This window comes from Hyperoodon ampullatus, assembly GCF_949752795.1.
Source record: "Hyperoodon ampullatus genome assembly, chromosome: 2".
NCBI classification, from domain to species: Eukaryota; Metazoa; Chordata; class Mammalia; order Artiodactyla; family Ziphiidae; genus Hyperoodon; species Hyperoodon ampullatus.
In genome coordinates this window covers 39138165-39154364 of record NC_136915.1, presented here as the reverse complement: position 1 = coordinate 39154364, position 16200 = coordinate 39138165, and the positions used below count along the sequence as shown (strand labels likewise).

The 16200-nt window shown below is 45.7% G+C and overlaps 1 protein-coding gene across 5 annotated transcripts in view; it reads right to left on the bottom strand.

The window, feature by feature from the left end:
- MAST2 (microtubule associated serine/threonine kinase 2) overlaps positions 1-16200 on the bottom strand; it is a gene marked incomplete at its 5' end in the record, with an annotated part of 204551 nt that overhangs the window by 13995 nt on the left and 174356 nt on the right. For 3 of the 5 annotated variants that reach the window (XM_079698503.1, XM_079698500.1, XM_079698504.1), the window contains 6 exons: positions 1036-1137; positions 5366-5575; positions 8079-8154; positions 10039-10193; positions 12554-12632; positions 14465-14485. In XM_079698503.1, the coding sequence (XP_079554629.1) occupies positions 1036-1137; positions 5366-5575; positions 8079-8154; positions 10039-10193; positions 12554-12632; positions 14465-14485 (643 nt within the window). The remainder of the gene's footprint in view (positions 1-1035; positions 1138-5365; positions 5576-8078; positions 8155-10038; positions 10194-12553; positions 12633-14464; positions 14486-16200) is intronic. The other 2 variants (XM_079698501.1, XM_079698502.1) reach the window with 1 other exon arrangement.

Below are 16200 nucleotides of genomic sequence, written 5' to 3'. Positions count from 1 at the left end.
GTAAGGTGGGCAGGGGAAAGGGACTGATTGCAAAGGAGCACAAGGGAATTTTCTAAGGCGGGACAAATATTTTCCATCTTAACTGTGGCAGTGATTAGACAGGTGTATATTTGTTAAAACTCATTGAACTGTATACTCAAATGGGATATATGTGACTGTGTGTAAATTATACCTCTATAAAATTAGTTTAAAAAACTAAATCTGACCATGTCATATTCTTACCTAAACTTTCTGATGGCTCCAAGTAGCCTTAAGGATAAATGCAAACTCCTGAGCCAAGAACCCAACATTCTCCATGGTCCTGTCGTGGCCTACCTCCCGGGTTTATCCCTCACCAACACTTCAGACACACCCTGTACTCCATCAAATGCCTTTTCTGATGGCGCTCCCCTGGCAAACTCATAATTATCCTGCAAGTAGCTGACTAAGCTTCACATTCCCCAGGGAGCCTTCATTGAATGTCCATCTCTGTTCATCCCGAGGAGGACTAGAGCACTTCCTTCCCCATGTCCCCGTTGCACTTTGTACTTCCCTTGGTTGCAAACTTCTTCCAGTATCATAATTATTATTTGCATGTCTCCATGCCTCATACCTAAGGCACTAAAAGACGAAATCTAACTCTACTGCAGAGGAGGCATCGTAGGATCAGGGACTCTGCTTTATTTATGCCTGTATCTCCAGTGTCTAGAATGACGCAGGTAACTTAGCAAAGTGTCACTGAATGATCAAATGAAGGGTGGACTCAACTTGTGCAAACGAAACTGGCCTGTGCTCCTCACCCCCAGGGTCCCCACTGACCTGGGGCCTGCTCAGTGTGGGTTGGGCCGACGAGCACCCCTCCCTGCCACACTTCTCAGGAGCATCCACTTTTCCTCACAGGGACTTGCTTGTGTGTCATATTTAAATAAGGACTTCAGCAGCAGAAATGGCAGTGGGTACCCCCACAGTTCTGCTGTTAGCAGAATACTTCCTCTACAGCCCCCGTTCCCTCCCCTCCAGCCACCCACCCCCCCAACCTTCCCAGAGCCCACTCACCAGGCATTCCAGGAGACGAGCAGGGCGGGCAATGACAATCATCAGCTTTTTCACCAGCTGCATCACAAAAGTCACTTCTGAACTCTCTGAGCGCTCATGAGCCTGTAGAGAAGACAAAGGATGCTTAAGCAATCTACCAGCCCAACATGGCTGAGTGAAGCAGGACTGGGCTGGGCAGAGCCTATTCTGGGGAGAAGCACTTTGTAGTACAGAGAGTGCTGCAAAGTAAAGACCTTAGAGAGGGCCAGTGGGCCGTGAGGGGGGACAGGCTGCTTACCAGGAACCACTTGAGCTGAGGAACACTACATGACGCCGAGGGGTGTCACAAAGACACGCAGCTTTACCTGCTGCTCCATCCAGCAGGCTTCACTTACCCTCCAGACCCCAGCTCAAGGGGGTAACTCCCAATGGAGCCTTCACTGATGCTCACTTTCCACCAAAGACAGACTGTAAGGAATAGAAAGACCTCAAAGCAGGAGAGTGATGTGACCAGAAGGGATTTTAGAGAGATCACTTTGGCTGTAGTGTGGATGGTGCACTAAGGAGGGCAAGCCTAAAAGCAGGGAAACCCACCAGCAGGCTACTGCAATAGTGCAGATGAAAAAGGCATAAGTCAAGGCAGTAAGAATGGAGGGAAATGGACAGACTGGGCCATCTCAGAGCAGCCCTGAGGGGTGGAAGAGGCAGGAATACATGGTAAGTACAATGGCAATTTTAGGGAAATTCCATTGAACCCATAAATGAAATAGACAGTATAAAAAAATACACAATTTAGGTGAGGATAGGTAGAGAACATATTCCCTTTGGTTTTAAAGAGAAAGCAGGTAGGTGGAAAAGTTCTGCTTTGGACTTGGAAAGTTTGAGGTACCTATTCTAGATACTTTGCTCAGCCCCAGAGACGCTCTCTTCTTGGAAACTGCTCTGACTTCTGGAGCCACATTTGTATTGTGGCTGCACTTTCCCTCCCACCTCTGATAGCTGACCAGAGTGGACTACTTTCTTAGGAACTTACTTCTTTTTTTTTTTTAATTTTTGGCCGTACCATGCAGCATGCAAGATCTTAGTTCCCTGACCAAGGATTGAACCCATGCCCCCTGCATTGGGAGCATGGAGTCTTAACCACTGGACCGCCAGGAAAGCTCCCCCCACCCCTGCTTTTTCTTTACATTTTTTTTTCCCCTAGGAACTTAAAAGTGGGTGGAACGACAACCATTAATATCAGCATGACAGAACTGTATAATTCGCTCTTGGGTGAAAAGGATGTCCATACCTTCCAAAGGGAGAGAAACAGAGCTGAGAGAAGGAAGACGAATGGTTCCTGGGCTTTCCACAGGCTCTCGTTTCTGGTTCTGGTCCCTTCTTAAGGCCTGGTTGCGTTCCTGCCTTCAATTCTCTAAGACACCCTTTCAATCTTTATAATTAGTTTCCCTTTCCTGCATAAACTGCTCTGAGTTGGTTCTCTACTACTTGCAACGAAGAATACTAACCGATGTGGGAAGTACAGTGGAGGAGTCCAATCAGCAGCTGGGGCCACTGATCTGGAGCTCAGAAGAACAGTGGGGAGCAAGGGCCCTTAGCAGATGGATGACAACTGAAGACACAGGAGCTGACAGGGCCGATCAGAGAGTGAAGAAAGGAGAATGAGGAGCACGGATGCTCAGGAAGGTGCCCCTCGAAACACCAGCATTTAAGAAAACTTGTGAAGGGGCAGCAAGACCACAAGACTGGAGAGAACAGTGTGATGACAACTCGGGGGGAGAAAAGATCAAAGAGAGGTATTCACTGCGGAAACCTCTGTAGACAGGTGAGGGAAGGTGAGGACTGAAAGAGGTCACAGCATTTGGCAACCGGCCAGTTAGTTCTTTGGTGACTTTTGCCTGAAATGTTTCAGTGGAATCATGGGAAGGGAAAGTAGAAGGCAAGAGACTGAATAGTGAACAGGTTGTAAGGAAAGAAATACAAGCAAATGAAGACCATTAAAAAAACTGGTTATGCAATGAAAAGAGAGGCTGGGCACTTGATGAAATCTTGTTCATTCTTTTAACACGCAGCTCAAATATCAACTTTGTGAAGCCTCATCTAAGTCCCCTGCCCCCCGCCACACACACACAGACACACACACACGAAGCACAAGTAACGGCTCCTTTTTCTATGTTTTCCTAGCTGTTTGCTCACAGCACATGGTACTAGCATGTTGTTTTATAATTAATTGTCTGTCTCTACAGGTACACTGTAGGGCCTTGTGAGTAGAGAGGCTGTGTGGCCTAGCACAGGTGCCTCTTATATAGCAGATGTCAATGCTTATTGACTAAGTATTTGAAAGTGTACAATCTCAGGCTCTGGAATAAGTAACCTGGGTTTGGGTGCTAGCTCTGCTACTCAAGAAATGAGTTACCTTGGGCTAACTTGGCCCTTTCAAGGTTTGGTTTCCTCATCTGCATATTTAGAGAATAATAATAATGCCTTCCTTACAGTGTTGTTGTGAAGATTAAATTAGACAACGTAGTGCCTAGCAAATTCATCTACCAGGGTTTCCCTGCAGACATCCTTCACTCTAGTCGTGCCAAACTACTTTACCTGCAATTCCTGAAATGAACCAAGTTCCTCCACACCTCTGAAAGGTTGTTTATACTGCTTTCTAGGTCCAGTGAACTCCTACCTACTCATCAAGACTCAGCTTTTCCTGAACTCTCCATGCAGAGTCAGCACATCCTCCTCTGTGCTCAGAACTGATCTCTGTTTAGTGTTCATCAATCACACTTACTATAACAAAAGTGGGATAATTCGTATAGAACACTCAGTGTGGTGTCTGGCATACAGTATACTTCGATAAATGATAGCTATTATGTTTACTGTAATACACATTGATGGGTCTGTAAACCCCAGTCAACAGCAAATTCCTTGAGCCAGAACCGGTACTGAACTTCTTCTCTGCATTCCCAGGGCCTAGCAAATGAGAGAACATATGAATGCACTGGCTCCAGGGGCAGTGCATGTGGGAAACGCCTGAAGGTTTTAGGCAAAGCTCTGACTTGAGCATTTCAGAATATCCATCTTAGATATACAAGCAACCTTGGAAGTCACTCTAGTTGATTTATCTGATGCCTCAATCCCTGATTCCTACGTATTGTTGGAGAACTGTTAGAAAGTTATTCTTGAACAGAAACAAACAGCCGCCAGTGATGTTTCATGGTACTTCAGCTTTTTAAACTCATATTTCTGAAATGTTTAAATTTAAGTATTACTTTTGAAATCAGAAAAAGACATTTCTGTAGAAGGAAGAACTTTTTCATCTATTAAATCAAAACCTTTCTCACCGTAACTCTTGTCCACTGGGCTAGTATGCCTTTTACGGGACAGAGAAGCTGCCACATATTACATATGATAAAACTCCCAACATTTGACAGCAATAATCGTGATGATCTTTAGTCATCCTTTCTCTAGATTCAACTGTTTCCTAAATTAAAAAAACAAACAAACAACTTCCTGCTCCTAATTTCTGGACTAACACACCAGAGTCATTTGAGCCCATTAGCCTGGGCTCTCAGCTCAGTTGGTCCTACAAAAGCATGAAGGCACATGTCTGGAGGTAACAGGGGTCTGGACTGGGAAATATTCTAGTGACATGAAGAGCCCCAAGGAGACAGCACATCTCCTCTCCCCTAAGCTGTACTAATGGTGTGATATGGGCAACTGTAGTCTGAGTGGGAAGGCGTCCGATCACCCTATCAGAGAGGCAGAGAGGAAAGCGAAGAGCAGAGCACGAAGCAGCGAGAAGAACTCAATGGTCTCTGGATTACTTTGCCCAGAGACTTTTTACACTGGGGAGGATCAGGTCTCTAAACACATCAGTCCTCACTGGAGAACTTCTGCTACGCAAACAGAATATCAGCAAATGGATAAACCCGTAGTGCAGGTCTGTTTTCCCTCGACTGAGGAGAAGCAGTCTCAAGGTTCTGCTTGCACCAGTATGTCTACCAAAAGAGAGCCCACTACAGCCACTGGGGCCTCTTTTTGGCTTTGGGTTACAAATCTCCTAGGCAAATATTTATGAACACTAACAATGCTGGAGCCTCGGGAAGAGTAATTGGTATTAGAAAAGGAAAGGAATCACAGCACTGAGTTCTGACACCGAACAGGCTTCTCTGAGAAATGCAGGGGACTGAGGAGGAATCAAAGCCCAGCAGCAGCCGTAAATGTGGAGTGGGTCCCGCATACCAGCAGGGAGGTGGCAAGCAGGCTGGGAACACCATGACTGCCTTAATCTTAGCTTGGGACTAAAAACTACTACTATACGGATTCACCAGAGTTCCAGAACAAGGACACTCACATCTTGCAGAAGCTTCTCTAAATTCTCTTGAAGTTCATAGAAGTAGTGTGAGGTAATGAGGCCACTCCGAGATTTATCCAGGCAGTCTCGGGCCATCTCAATCACCTGATGATGAATAAAGCTCAAGGTTCCATCTGCCAAGGGCAACACGTTGTCTGGAGTGTTGGAGGAAATGAACTCTGCTAGATGCTCTTCCATTTGTGCGGTGGCCTGCAAATCAAAGCAGGACAAGTGACTCTTCCCTTCTGATCCAGCTCAGCTGGAGCTAAGCCTGAAGGGCCTGGTCAGAGCCTAAGGATGGGCTCTGTGATCCTCGTTTCCTGAGGTTGCATTTGGGAAACCTGATGACTGGAGACGTGAAAGGTCACCTTCAAGTCAAGTCAAAACATTACAATCAAGGCCCTCTCTCACCTGGCCTTGTCCACCTCCTCACTCCTTGAACGGCACATTCTCTTGCTCTAAGGACACTCAGGTTCTGTTGTTCTTTTATCATGCTATCTCATGCCTCTGTCCATTTATGCTGTTCCCTGTGTGTAGCTTTTTCACCTGCCAAGCCTGCCTGGCAAACTCCTACTACTCCTTCTAATCTCAGTTCAAGCATCATCTTTCCTCTGGGAAGTCTTTGATTCCTCCAGGAAAACTGGGTTTCCTTTCCTCTGTGCTTCCACTGGACCTCCCAACTGTATAAACTTGGTGTGTGGACACTCCTGGTTTCTAAATCTTTCTCCAGACTGGGAACTTCTTCAAGTCAGTGGGAGTTTGATTTATCTCAGGATCCTCTAACTTGAACTTAGGACCCTACTGAGTTAAGCAGATGTTCAGAGAGTGTTTATTGAAGGTGTGAACCTGCCTGCTCACGGACCTGGATCCCCAGCAGAGCAGCATGAGGTCTGGCTCAGAAGCCTCTTGGGGACCTAACTGCACAGGAATGTCAAAATGACAAATATACATCAGCTAACAAATTCCTAACTGCCTATCTAGGGCTTGGCTTTCTTTCCTTTGCCACCAGGTAGTGATTTCTGATTTTCAGTGTGTGTTTAAGTGGGTGTTTGTATATGTATATATATGTGTGTGTATATATACACACACACACATACACACACATACACACACATACACACACATATTTATGGTGTAGCGGTGTGGTAGGGAGAGAGGGAGGGGAGGGGAGGTGAAAGAGAAGAGGGAGTGGAAGGAATCTTAACATGCTTTTTCTAACATGAGTTCATCTTACATACAAACGTGCAATGCTAGAATAACAATATAACACCTAATATACAAGGAGGAGGAGGAAACACGCGAGATGCATTTCTAAACACTATACACACCCAAACTTTTTTATGAAGAAGGCACAACAGAATGATTTCCTAGCTGTTCATTCTGCCCCTCTTCCTTGCTCTTACTCTCCAGTGCCCATTTGAAGGCTAGAAAGTGCAGACCACAGGGCAGCAAAGAAATAACAGCTAACACTTACTGAGTGCTAACTATGTCCTGAGCACAGTTAGAAAAGCTTAATGTTCACTAATCTTCACAAACTCCCTATGAGATAGATACTCTTATTATCTCAGATTACAGATGAGGCAAATGAAGCTCAGAGAAGTTAAATAATCTGCCCAGGGTCATGAGGATAATAAGCCTCATGTAGAAGGCCTCTTGAACCCAGTCGGCCTGGTTCCAGAGTCTGAGCTCCTCCTCACTGCTCTGCTTCACTGTGAATGTCAAGAGGGAAAGCACAAGGGCTTCGCACTTTTTCCCTAAGCCACCCATGTGTGCCCAGGAGACTACTCGAGGCTCGAAAAAGGACACTCTCGGAGGAGCAGGGAACCACACATCGCAGACCCTAGATACAAATGAACAGGTAGAGCCGGGAGTCTGGATGGAGGATGAAGAAAGAGGCTTGAAGACCCCATTCTCGCTGTTGTCATGGAGAGGGAGCCTCCGTCAGGCCCTGATTCTCTCTCAGACAGAACTGGCTGTGTTCTGCAGGAACAGGGCCTATCATTAGAAAGCCAGGTCAGAGTATTTAGGCATGTGGTGTTCAAAAGAAATGCAAATGGGAAACAAGGTCCTCGTTCCACAAACAAGGAGGTTTACAGTCAAACTGCAATTGTGAAGACCATTTCTCAACCATCTCAGGACACTAACCTACCTTCCTCCCTCAGCATTTCCCTGCCTGAAAACACAAGTCCAAATGTGAATAGCAACTCTGAGCTGTCTCCCACCTTACTGCTCTCTCTGGCCAACGTCCTGCCAGAGGAAACTTCCAGCGTAGCTCTGTTTGTGCTTGGTAATGGGAGTGCTGCTTTAGAAATCTGCATTAAATGAAGGTGCTCTCAGAGGGCAAATCTCCTTCTGGGGGACCCCAACTCGTGGATCCTGATGTGCACGGTTAGAAACAAGGTCTCTGCTCTTTCCTTCCCACTAATATACAGTGGGATATGTTTTCAACATTTCCCTCTGGATACCCCTTTCCCTGGGGAGTGGAGAAATAGAGGCTCTGCAAGTATGATCCCCAAACTCAAAGTCCTCTGCTGCCTTCCTCTTCTCCAGCAGTCTGAAAGCCCTCATGCTTGTGTCCTCCTCCTCCTGGCGCCTCCCTGCTCTCCTTCCGGATTGCCTCTGGCGACTCCCCCACCCCCAGTTTTCCCACTGGGGCTGGCTGGAGGTGGCATCCTCAGAGGCGTTACCAGTCTCCTTTAAACTGGATCCTTACCTTGGGGAATCTTTCCTTGTACACATGATTCATCATTATTATTTCACTGTCAAAGGAAACTGGTGACCGTCCAGGACTAAATAAGAAGGAAACAACTGTGTTACTTTAGTGCCAGGGAACCTTCAAGGAGAAAGATGTCCATCCCCAGAGCCCGTGCCCACCCACTGTTTGCAGCACCCACACACTCCCACCTTAAGGAGTGCTGAGTTCCAGAGCCTTTCTTATTCCTGGAGCTGCCAGCACTGTTCAGCTCAAAACTGTGCCATCTGGAGCTAGACTACCTTCCTGTAAGAGGCCTGGCCTTCACAAAGACTTCTGCCAGGGCCTGAAAAGGCCTAGACAGGAGGAGACCACTCTTGAGGCCACTGGTGGTTCTTCTAGGATCACCTCCTCCAGAACAGGACTCTCTGGGTCTTCTTTGCTTTGGCCAGTGGGGTTGGGCATACCCCAGCATGTTCTAGGAATCAAATCAAATCAAACCACCACCAAAACAACCAAAGGAAGACAGTGTATACCTGTATCTTTTCTAAACAAGCTGCATCCAATGGGGTTAACTTAGCTCTCACCTGGGGGATGAATGAGGCCAGTCCAGCCAGCCCGTAGTGAATTACAAACCTGGGTCATCTAAATCTTCCCCTTTGGCCCATGTGTGATTACATCCTCTTAAAGGATTTCAGAGTTTGAGCCACACAACTGAATGGCTATTTCGGTCCTGCCCAGTTTGGTGCCCAATATGTGACCCCAGCTGAGCTATGTTCAGAACCGTTCTTTTCTGCCTTTCCTCCCTACAGTAGGCCATGGTCTGCCTGCTACATTAATGCACATTACCCAGCTTTTTAAGAGTAATCCTCAGGGGTTTCCCAGAGGTACTGTAGTCCTCTCAGTCTCAAATGGCCTAAAAGGTGCCCCTGTCTCTGTGTGGAGTGTGAAGAGCACCAAGATTCAGACGTTCCTCTGTATGAGACAAAGAAACACACTGGGCTCCACACTTCACACTCCCTCAGTTGTATGTCTGACCCTTTGCACTGCAGTCCCAGTCATTATTCTCACCAATCTGAACTTGAACCAGTCTTTGTGGCTTGCAGTGCCAACATGACCTGAGGAGATTCTTCCTGGAAGGCACTGCTCCTCTGGGCCGCGCCCCCCCCGAACATGTTAACCAACTTCTTATTTCCTGGAAATCTGAGCTCGATCATTTAAAGCCATGATCATTTTATTCTCCACCCTCTCCCTTTAACCTGGAATTCTGGCACAGATTTACCACCTAATGCCAAAGAGAAGAGCTGATTTAATCTATGGAATACACAGATAAATCAGCTGTTAAGGTGTGTTTGGTTTGATGAGCCCAGGTGATTCAGGGAAATGAGATAGATTTAGATGGGCATTTAGTTCTGCTTCTGCAATGGGCTTCTTCCCCGAGTCAGCCACAAGTGTCCTCAGAAGCAACTCTTTTAATTGGCCTAGTTTATATATGCTGGGCCTCTGGGTTCTGCAGCCAGGTGACCATCAGAATGAATGATACTATTACTCTCCTTTTACTGAATGGAGTCCAAAGTACATTTCTACTAACAACTACTTTCAAAGGGAAAAAGAGGGACCCCTTGACAGCATCTTCAGGCACCTCTTGTGATGGTGAGCTGAGCTGTACCCAATACCAAAGGGCCTGAGCTTCACTGCACTTGACTCATTTGAGCTGTGCCCATGTGCTAGGCCAGGGGTTGGCAAACTACGGCCCACAGACCAAATGTGCCCACTGGCTGCTTTTATAAATAAAGTTTATATAATGTCTGTGGATGATTCTGCACAACAGCAGAGTAAGTAGCTGCCAGAGATGATATGGCCTACAAAGTGTGAATTATTTACTACCTTGCCCTTTATGGAATAAGTTTGTTGACTCCTAGGCTGTGCAGACAAGCTGAACTCCATGGGTACCAGGGCAGTGGGCGGAGAACACCCTCACCTGAGGCTGCGGGAGCGGGGCCGCAGGGCCGGGGACTGCCGTCCTTCTTCATCGGGTACACTCTCTGTGCTGAAATGCTTCGTCAGAAAGTGCAGCTCATCGGCTGTAGGCTGGAAGGGCAACTGGTGCAGCTTTTCCTGCGAGGAGCATGATGACTAGAGGGGACAACATTTTTAAAAAGCATTAAAGACATGTCTAAGGCAGTCTAGAAGTGGAGAGGGACTGAAAATGGTCAGTGGCTCCCCAGTCAACGTAAACCTGAGGTCAGCCCACAGCCAGCATGCTTCCCCTTGCTCCCCTGAGCCTCTACTGTGCATGATCCCGTTCATCTCTATCCTTCAGAGCTCTCAGTTCTGACGAAGCCAAGATACTATTGTCCTTCATGAGCCTTGCAGGGGGCCAGACCCAGACATTCATGAGGTGTGACAGCTCTCCAACTACCTAGGGAGCCTCTTTAGGTGGCAAAAAGCAGATTCTTCCATGTGGACCCTTTGCCCTCAGTGAAACTTCTGGCTAGTTAGAATGGCAAGTAATTAATAAATCATGCTTCCTGGCTTATTAGGAAATGTTCTAGGTATGCCCAGCCTACAAATGACATCCCCATAAGTTTTCCCTTCTACGACACCTTGGGAGAGCCCCAGGATGGCTCAGCAATGTTTCCTTTAGGCTGTTACCAAGAGGGCAACTGGCTTTGCTGCAGCTGTGAAGGCTTTGCCCAGGCTCTAGGGACACCAATAGGCAAGAAAATCCAGCAGGGAAGAAAATTATTTTTAGATCTAGAACCCAAAAATTAGACTTGACCTGAAAACAATTAAGAATTCTAAACATGGCCCAATGATTGAGATTCCAGAATCACAAGAGACCATTTGAGGGAGTGAGCTGTGCTATTACAGGCATTCCACCAATGCAGCCATTGCCGTGGCAGCCCCGGTTGGCACCTGGATCAGTGAACTCCCGCCCTTACCTGACAAGACTGGCTACAGCAGCAGCAAATCTAACACTATTGGCTCAATTTCTGTTCACCAACTGATGAAGGATCTGGGGTTAAATGTCTAAATTCATTTACACTCAAAGCTGCAGTACCACACCAAGAAAACTCTGTTGCCACACGTAAGCCTTAATACCAAGTGAGAAATCAAATTTTTTTTTGACTTACAGTGCACACTTCTCTCATGGAATCCTATAATACATAAAGTTGTAAACAGCTAGTGGGAGGTTTTCATGAGGCTCTGTCTTGGTCACATTTTTATAAATGATTTGGACAGAAGTTGCAAAAAGTATTCTCACCCAACTGCAACTAACATGAAGCAAAACTGGTATTTTAAGGTATTCCAATAAAATAAGCTGGAGCAATGGGTTGATTCTATTAAAATTTATTGAACAGGAATCTATATATAATAAATACATGACTCTTACTTTGGGTCTCAAAAATCACCTGTTTGAGTAAAGGATTATGGGGAAGGGATATTTACTAGGGAAAGATCTGAAACTAAACAGCTGCCGAAAGACCAGTGAGATCTTTGGATTAATTTAAGAGTAAAATCTAGGACTTTCCTGGTGGTCCAGTGGTTAAGACTCCGTGCTTTCACTGCAGGGGGCACGGGTTCGATCCCTGGTTGGGGAACTAAGATCCCACATGCAGCACAGAGCGGCCAAAATAATAATAATAAAAAAAATTTTTTTAAGAGTAATATCTAGGTCAAGAGAGGAGATGATAACTTCTTTTACCTGCTTGGGATTTATGAATACAAACTGAGCTGAGAAGGCCTGAAGAATGGTGGAAGACATGGAGAAACGGGTCTTCCGGTCTGTGGCCTACAAAGCCTAAAATATGTGCCCTTTACAGAACGTGTTTGCCAACTTGTCATCCTGGCTTCAATTAAACGTTGCTCAATGAGGAATACTCATTTTAGGGTCAATTGTGCATAGTGTCAGTTAGGACATTTGTTGTGTTTTAGGCTAAAATCTTCTCTAAAAGAGACATAACTAGAAGTTTTAGAGACAGGCCCAATATATTTTTTTGCTGATATACAATCAAACTTGAATATCAAATCACATTCATCCTTCCCTTCTTTTTTGAAAGGAAAAGGTGAAAAAGTTGGAGGAGGGTCTACCAGGCCTTTGTGACATGGGGGTGGGGGTGTTATCTGCTCTTGGTTGCAGTTCTACAAATAAAATAGGGGAGCAAGGGAACCGTGCTTAGGAGTCCCTGTGCCTGGCCTCGTAGGCAAAGCAAAAGTCCATCCTCAAGCCCTCTTCTGACTCCACTAGGAATAACTGACGCTCAGAAACATGCTGGTTAATTCTTTCCAAAGGCATTTAATGGATCTGACTATGGCTGTTAAGGGCCACCAGACTCTGTCCCTCTCAGCCTCATCCCAAGCAACCTCTTTGAGTTGGGCTTTGGAGAAAAAGTTGAGAGCCACTTTGCAACACTGTAGGGACAGGGAGCAATACCTGTAGGGAAGTATTTCCTCAGGGTGAAGGAGGTACGGCCACAGATTTGGCTACTTACTGAGACAGTGGAGCTAGGAGTGTTGGTTCCATAGCCTGAAGAAGGCAAAGAGGCCAAAGACCAGCGCCGTCCATCAGTCCTATGTAAGAAAAGAATGTTAGGCAGTTTCTATCGAACCCCACCCTGAGCCCAGGACCTGCCTGTCTTTCCATCAGGTTTTTTGGGGCAGTTGATTCATTGGTAGGCTCTTTCTTGTCTCAAGACAGTACTGCTCAGTCCAGCACACACTTTCATATCTCTTTCCTACATGGGGCCTATTGTTGTGTGTTTTCCACTGCAAAGACAGACATCTCTGACTATAAAGGAGTCCATAACTTTAAATAAGAATATCTGTTATGCAATACTATGGTTTTGGAATAAAAATCTTTATACTCTCAACTTATTCACTTTTAACAATGACAGAGAAGCAATGACAGAGGACTGCAGCTAAAGGCATCATCACAAGGAGAGAACTGCCACTGAAATGCTACTTCCTTTTTTGAAGGCTCCATGCGAAGGGTCCTTTGGTGTTCCCCAGGCCACTGGGTTGATAACCGGGAAGAAGCGAAACTAGCACCTGGGTCTGAGTATGAATCAATAGATTGCAAACAGTCAAAGGCTACCCAGGACCCATTAGGACTCATAAACCCAATCTTTGAGAATGTTTGCCCAAGAGTGACAGCAAACTTATGAAAGAAGAGTGAAGTGGCATAGCCTTGGCCATATATGAGACTTTGGGGCAGGCTTCCAGCTGCTCTTTAGAGGATGTGCTCTGAAGCTCTCATCACAGAGAACCACAGTTATCTGCTTTGCTTTAGAGAAGAAAGATCAAGCAAGTATCTGGTTTGAAGTTTTTATAACATGGACAAGTGATTCTTTCCTGGACTACAGGATGTGTTGTAACACAAATGTTCTTTCTTGTGGAGCTTAGGGGTACAGCCTGCTCTGGTTGAAGTTATAGAAAAACTTCTTTGATGTGACCCACAGAACCTAAGAACGTTAGCAATGGAGGACCTTTAGAAGTTAAGTTCAATACTCTCAATCTTCAGAGAAAACATTAAGACCCAGAGATCTGGATGAATTGTTCCAGGCTCCACAGTTAAAGGTGGGTGCGGGGAGGCATGGAGAGGAAGAAGGAAAAAAAGGAATCAATCTTGCCAGGGCTTCTCTTTTGGAAGCACTCCTCTCCACCCTCACCAATACCAAGCAGCTTTTCCTACTATGTTCTGTAAGGGGACAGCCGGGGGTTCCATGCCACATGCACATGACTCAAACTTCATGCCACCCAGGCAGCCGGTCCTGCTGGAACCTAGTCTCTGAGGCAAAGAAATGTCCAGGAGGCTGCTCAAACATGATATTCTCTCTGATCTCTCTTTTGGGTCCTGAGAGCTCTACACAAGGAAGCAAGTCAATTCCAGGAAAACAGAGCTCAGCAAAGACGGGACTAGTCTAACTCAGGGAGGCATTTCCCAAACCCTTGTCAGATACACTTCTCCACAGGTGATTTTTCCTCCTTCATACAGAAATGGGAACCAACTGCATGGCAGCCATTTTTCTGTAAACTGAAGAGCAGGGACCACCAGAGTCAGAAATGTCACTACAGGATGCCTCCATTTCCTCTGCCTGGTCATCCCACTGGGTGACTGAGGAAAGTTGTGGGAATGAGGGTGACCTGTTCCTACGCTCAGAAGCTTGGAACTAAATATTTAGCAAATCCTGCCTTCTAAACATATGAGCATGGAGCCTTGGTTCCAGCAGGTAGAGGGGGCTCCCTTAGGGCCTCTTTGATAGAAATGAAAGGCCAAATGTTCATACCCACAGTCAGAGAAGACTCATCACAGCCAGTTCTCACCAAGCATAAAACCACAAACCATACTGTCTGGCCATGCATAGCAGTTTCCCAGCCCCTCTCCCCATCACGTCCGCTATTACCTGTCTGCTCTGTGGCCATGGCTGTAGTGAAAAGACATATATTAAAGTGAGAATCAAAGGGAACCAGAGAGACTGCTCCGTTTGACACCTGGTGTTTGGTCTAGCTTGGCAGAGGCAAACCTTTTGTTTACGAATGTGTATAAGTTAGTAGTGAAGTTGTGTGACTAATGGGTCTATCCCTAGAGTTTCATTAAATCTGCCTTTTGTGTGATATTCCAAACTAATGTGTTGCTATAAAGCTCATGCTCAACTTCAGTGATAGGAAACACAATTCCTGAGTACCTTGTTTCGCAGGGTTGAAGTCTTCCCTCCCCTCCCCCACCAATACCTAGTTACTTTTCCTACTATGTCTGGTAAGGGGACAGCCGGGGTTCTGTCTTCCACACATACGACTCAAACTTCAGGCCACCTAGCACAGACCTGTGTGGATCTCAGTGGTAATACCAGGTCCCAAAGCCCCCGGCTGATCCTACTCCTAAAGCCCAGGGAATGATGCAGACACAGGACACCGACGGAACATGCTATTCCCTCTGCATGGATTGGTCTACACACCTGCATCCTCACTCCCAACATGGCAGGCTCCTTCTTATCCTTCAGGTTGGCTTAAAAGTCACTCCTTCCAAGAGGGCTTACATGACCACCCAGTACAGACTCTCCAGCCTCATTCCCTTCTTACTCTTTTAGGCAGCATCATGTTCTTTCCCTTCACGGTGCTTATCACAGGTTATAGCTATATATTTGTTTGTTTGCTTGTTCGTTATTCTTCCCCACCACTCATTCAATCAATAAGCACCGACTGAGTGCTTATTATATACTAGCAGACATATTTTCAACATATTAAGGCATCTCTATTAAAGGTGCTTTGATTCTGGTTGAGAGGAAACAGAAAACAAAAAAGAAACTACAGTCAGCCCTCCTTATCCATGGGTTCTGCATCTGTAGATTCAACCAACAGTGAATCAAAAATATTCAGGGGGAAAAAAATCCAGAAAGTTCCACAAAGCCAAACTTGAATGTGCTCCATGCCAGCAATTATTCACACTGTATTTAAAACTATTTATATAGCATTTACATTGTATTAGGTATTATAAGTAATCTAGAGATGATTTAAAGTATACAAGAGGATGTGCATAGGTTATATGCAAATACTATGCCATTTTGTATAAGGGATTTAAACATCTGTAGACTTTGGTATCCACCAGGGTCCTGGAACCAATCCCCTCTGGATACCAAGGGGTGACTGTATCAGGCATTGAAAAGTACTAGTTTGAAAATCAAACTGGATGGTTTGCTGGAGAATGATGAGGGGTCTCCTTTATATTGTATGGTGAGGGAAGGCCTCTCTGGGGAGTTGACATTTAAGATGAGAAATGAAAGACAAGAAGGAGTTAACTAAGCAAAGACCTGAGGGAACAGCATTCCCTCAAAGGGAACAACAAGTGCACAGACTCTACTAAGTCTACTAAGTTTCTAGAAAGTTAGGGCTCTGTCTGTCTGGTTCCCACTATATAACTAAGTACCCAGCATGTGCCTGGGCTTACTGGGTACTCAGTAAATATTTATTGAATGAATGGGAAATGACTCAATGCCATTTACAGAGAACAGTCACAGGTCCTACTGTCCCAGCTCAGACCTAATCTGGGGCTAGAGTTCAAACACAATCAAGGCAGGAAGTCTGAGATAAGTTAGACTTTCAGCTGGGCTGGAAAGCAAATGCATCCATCCATTATATACCT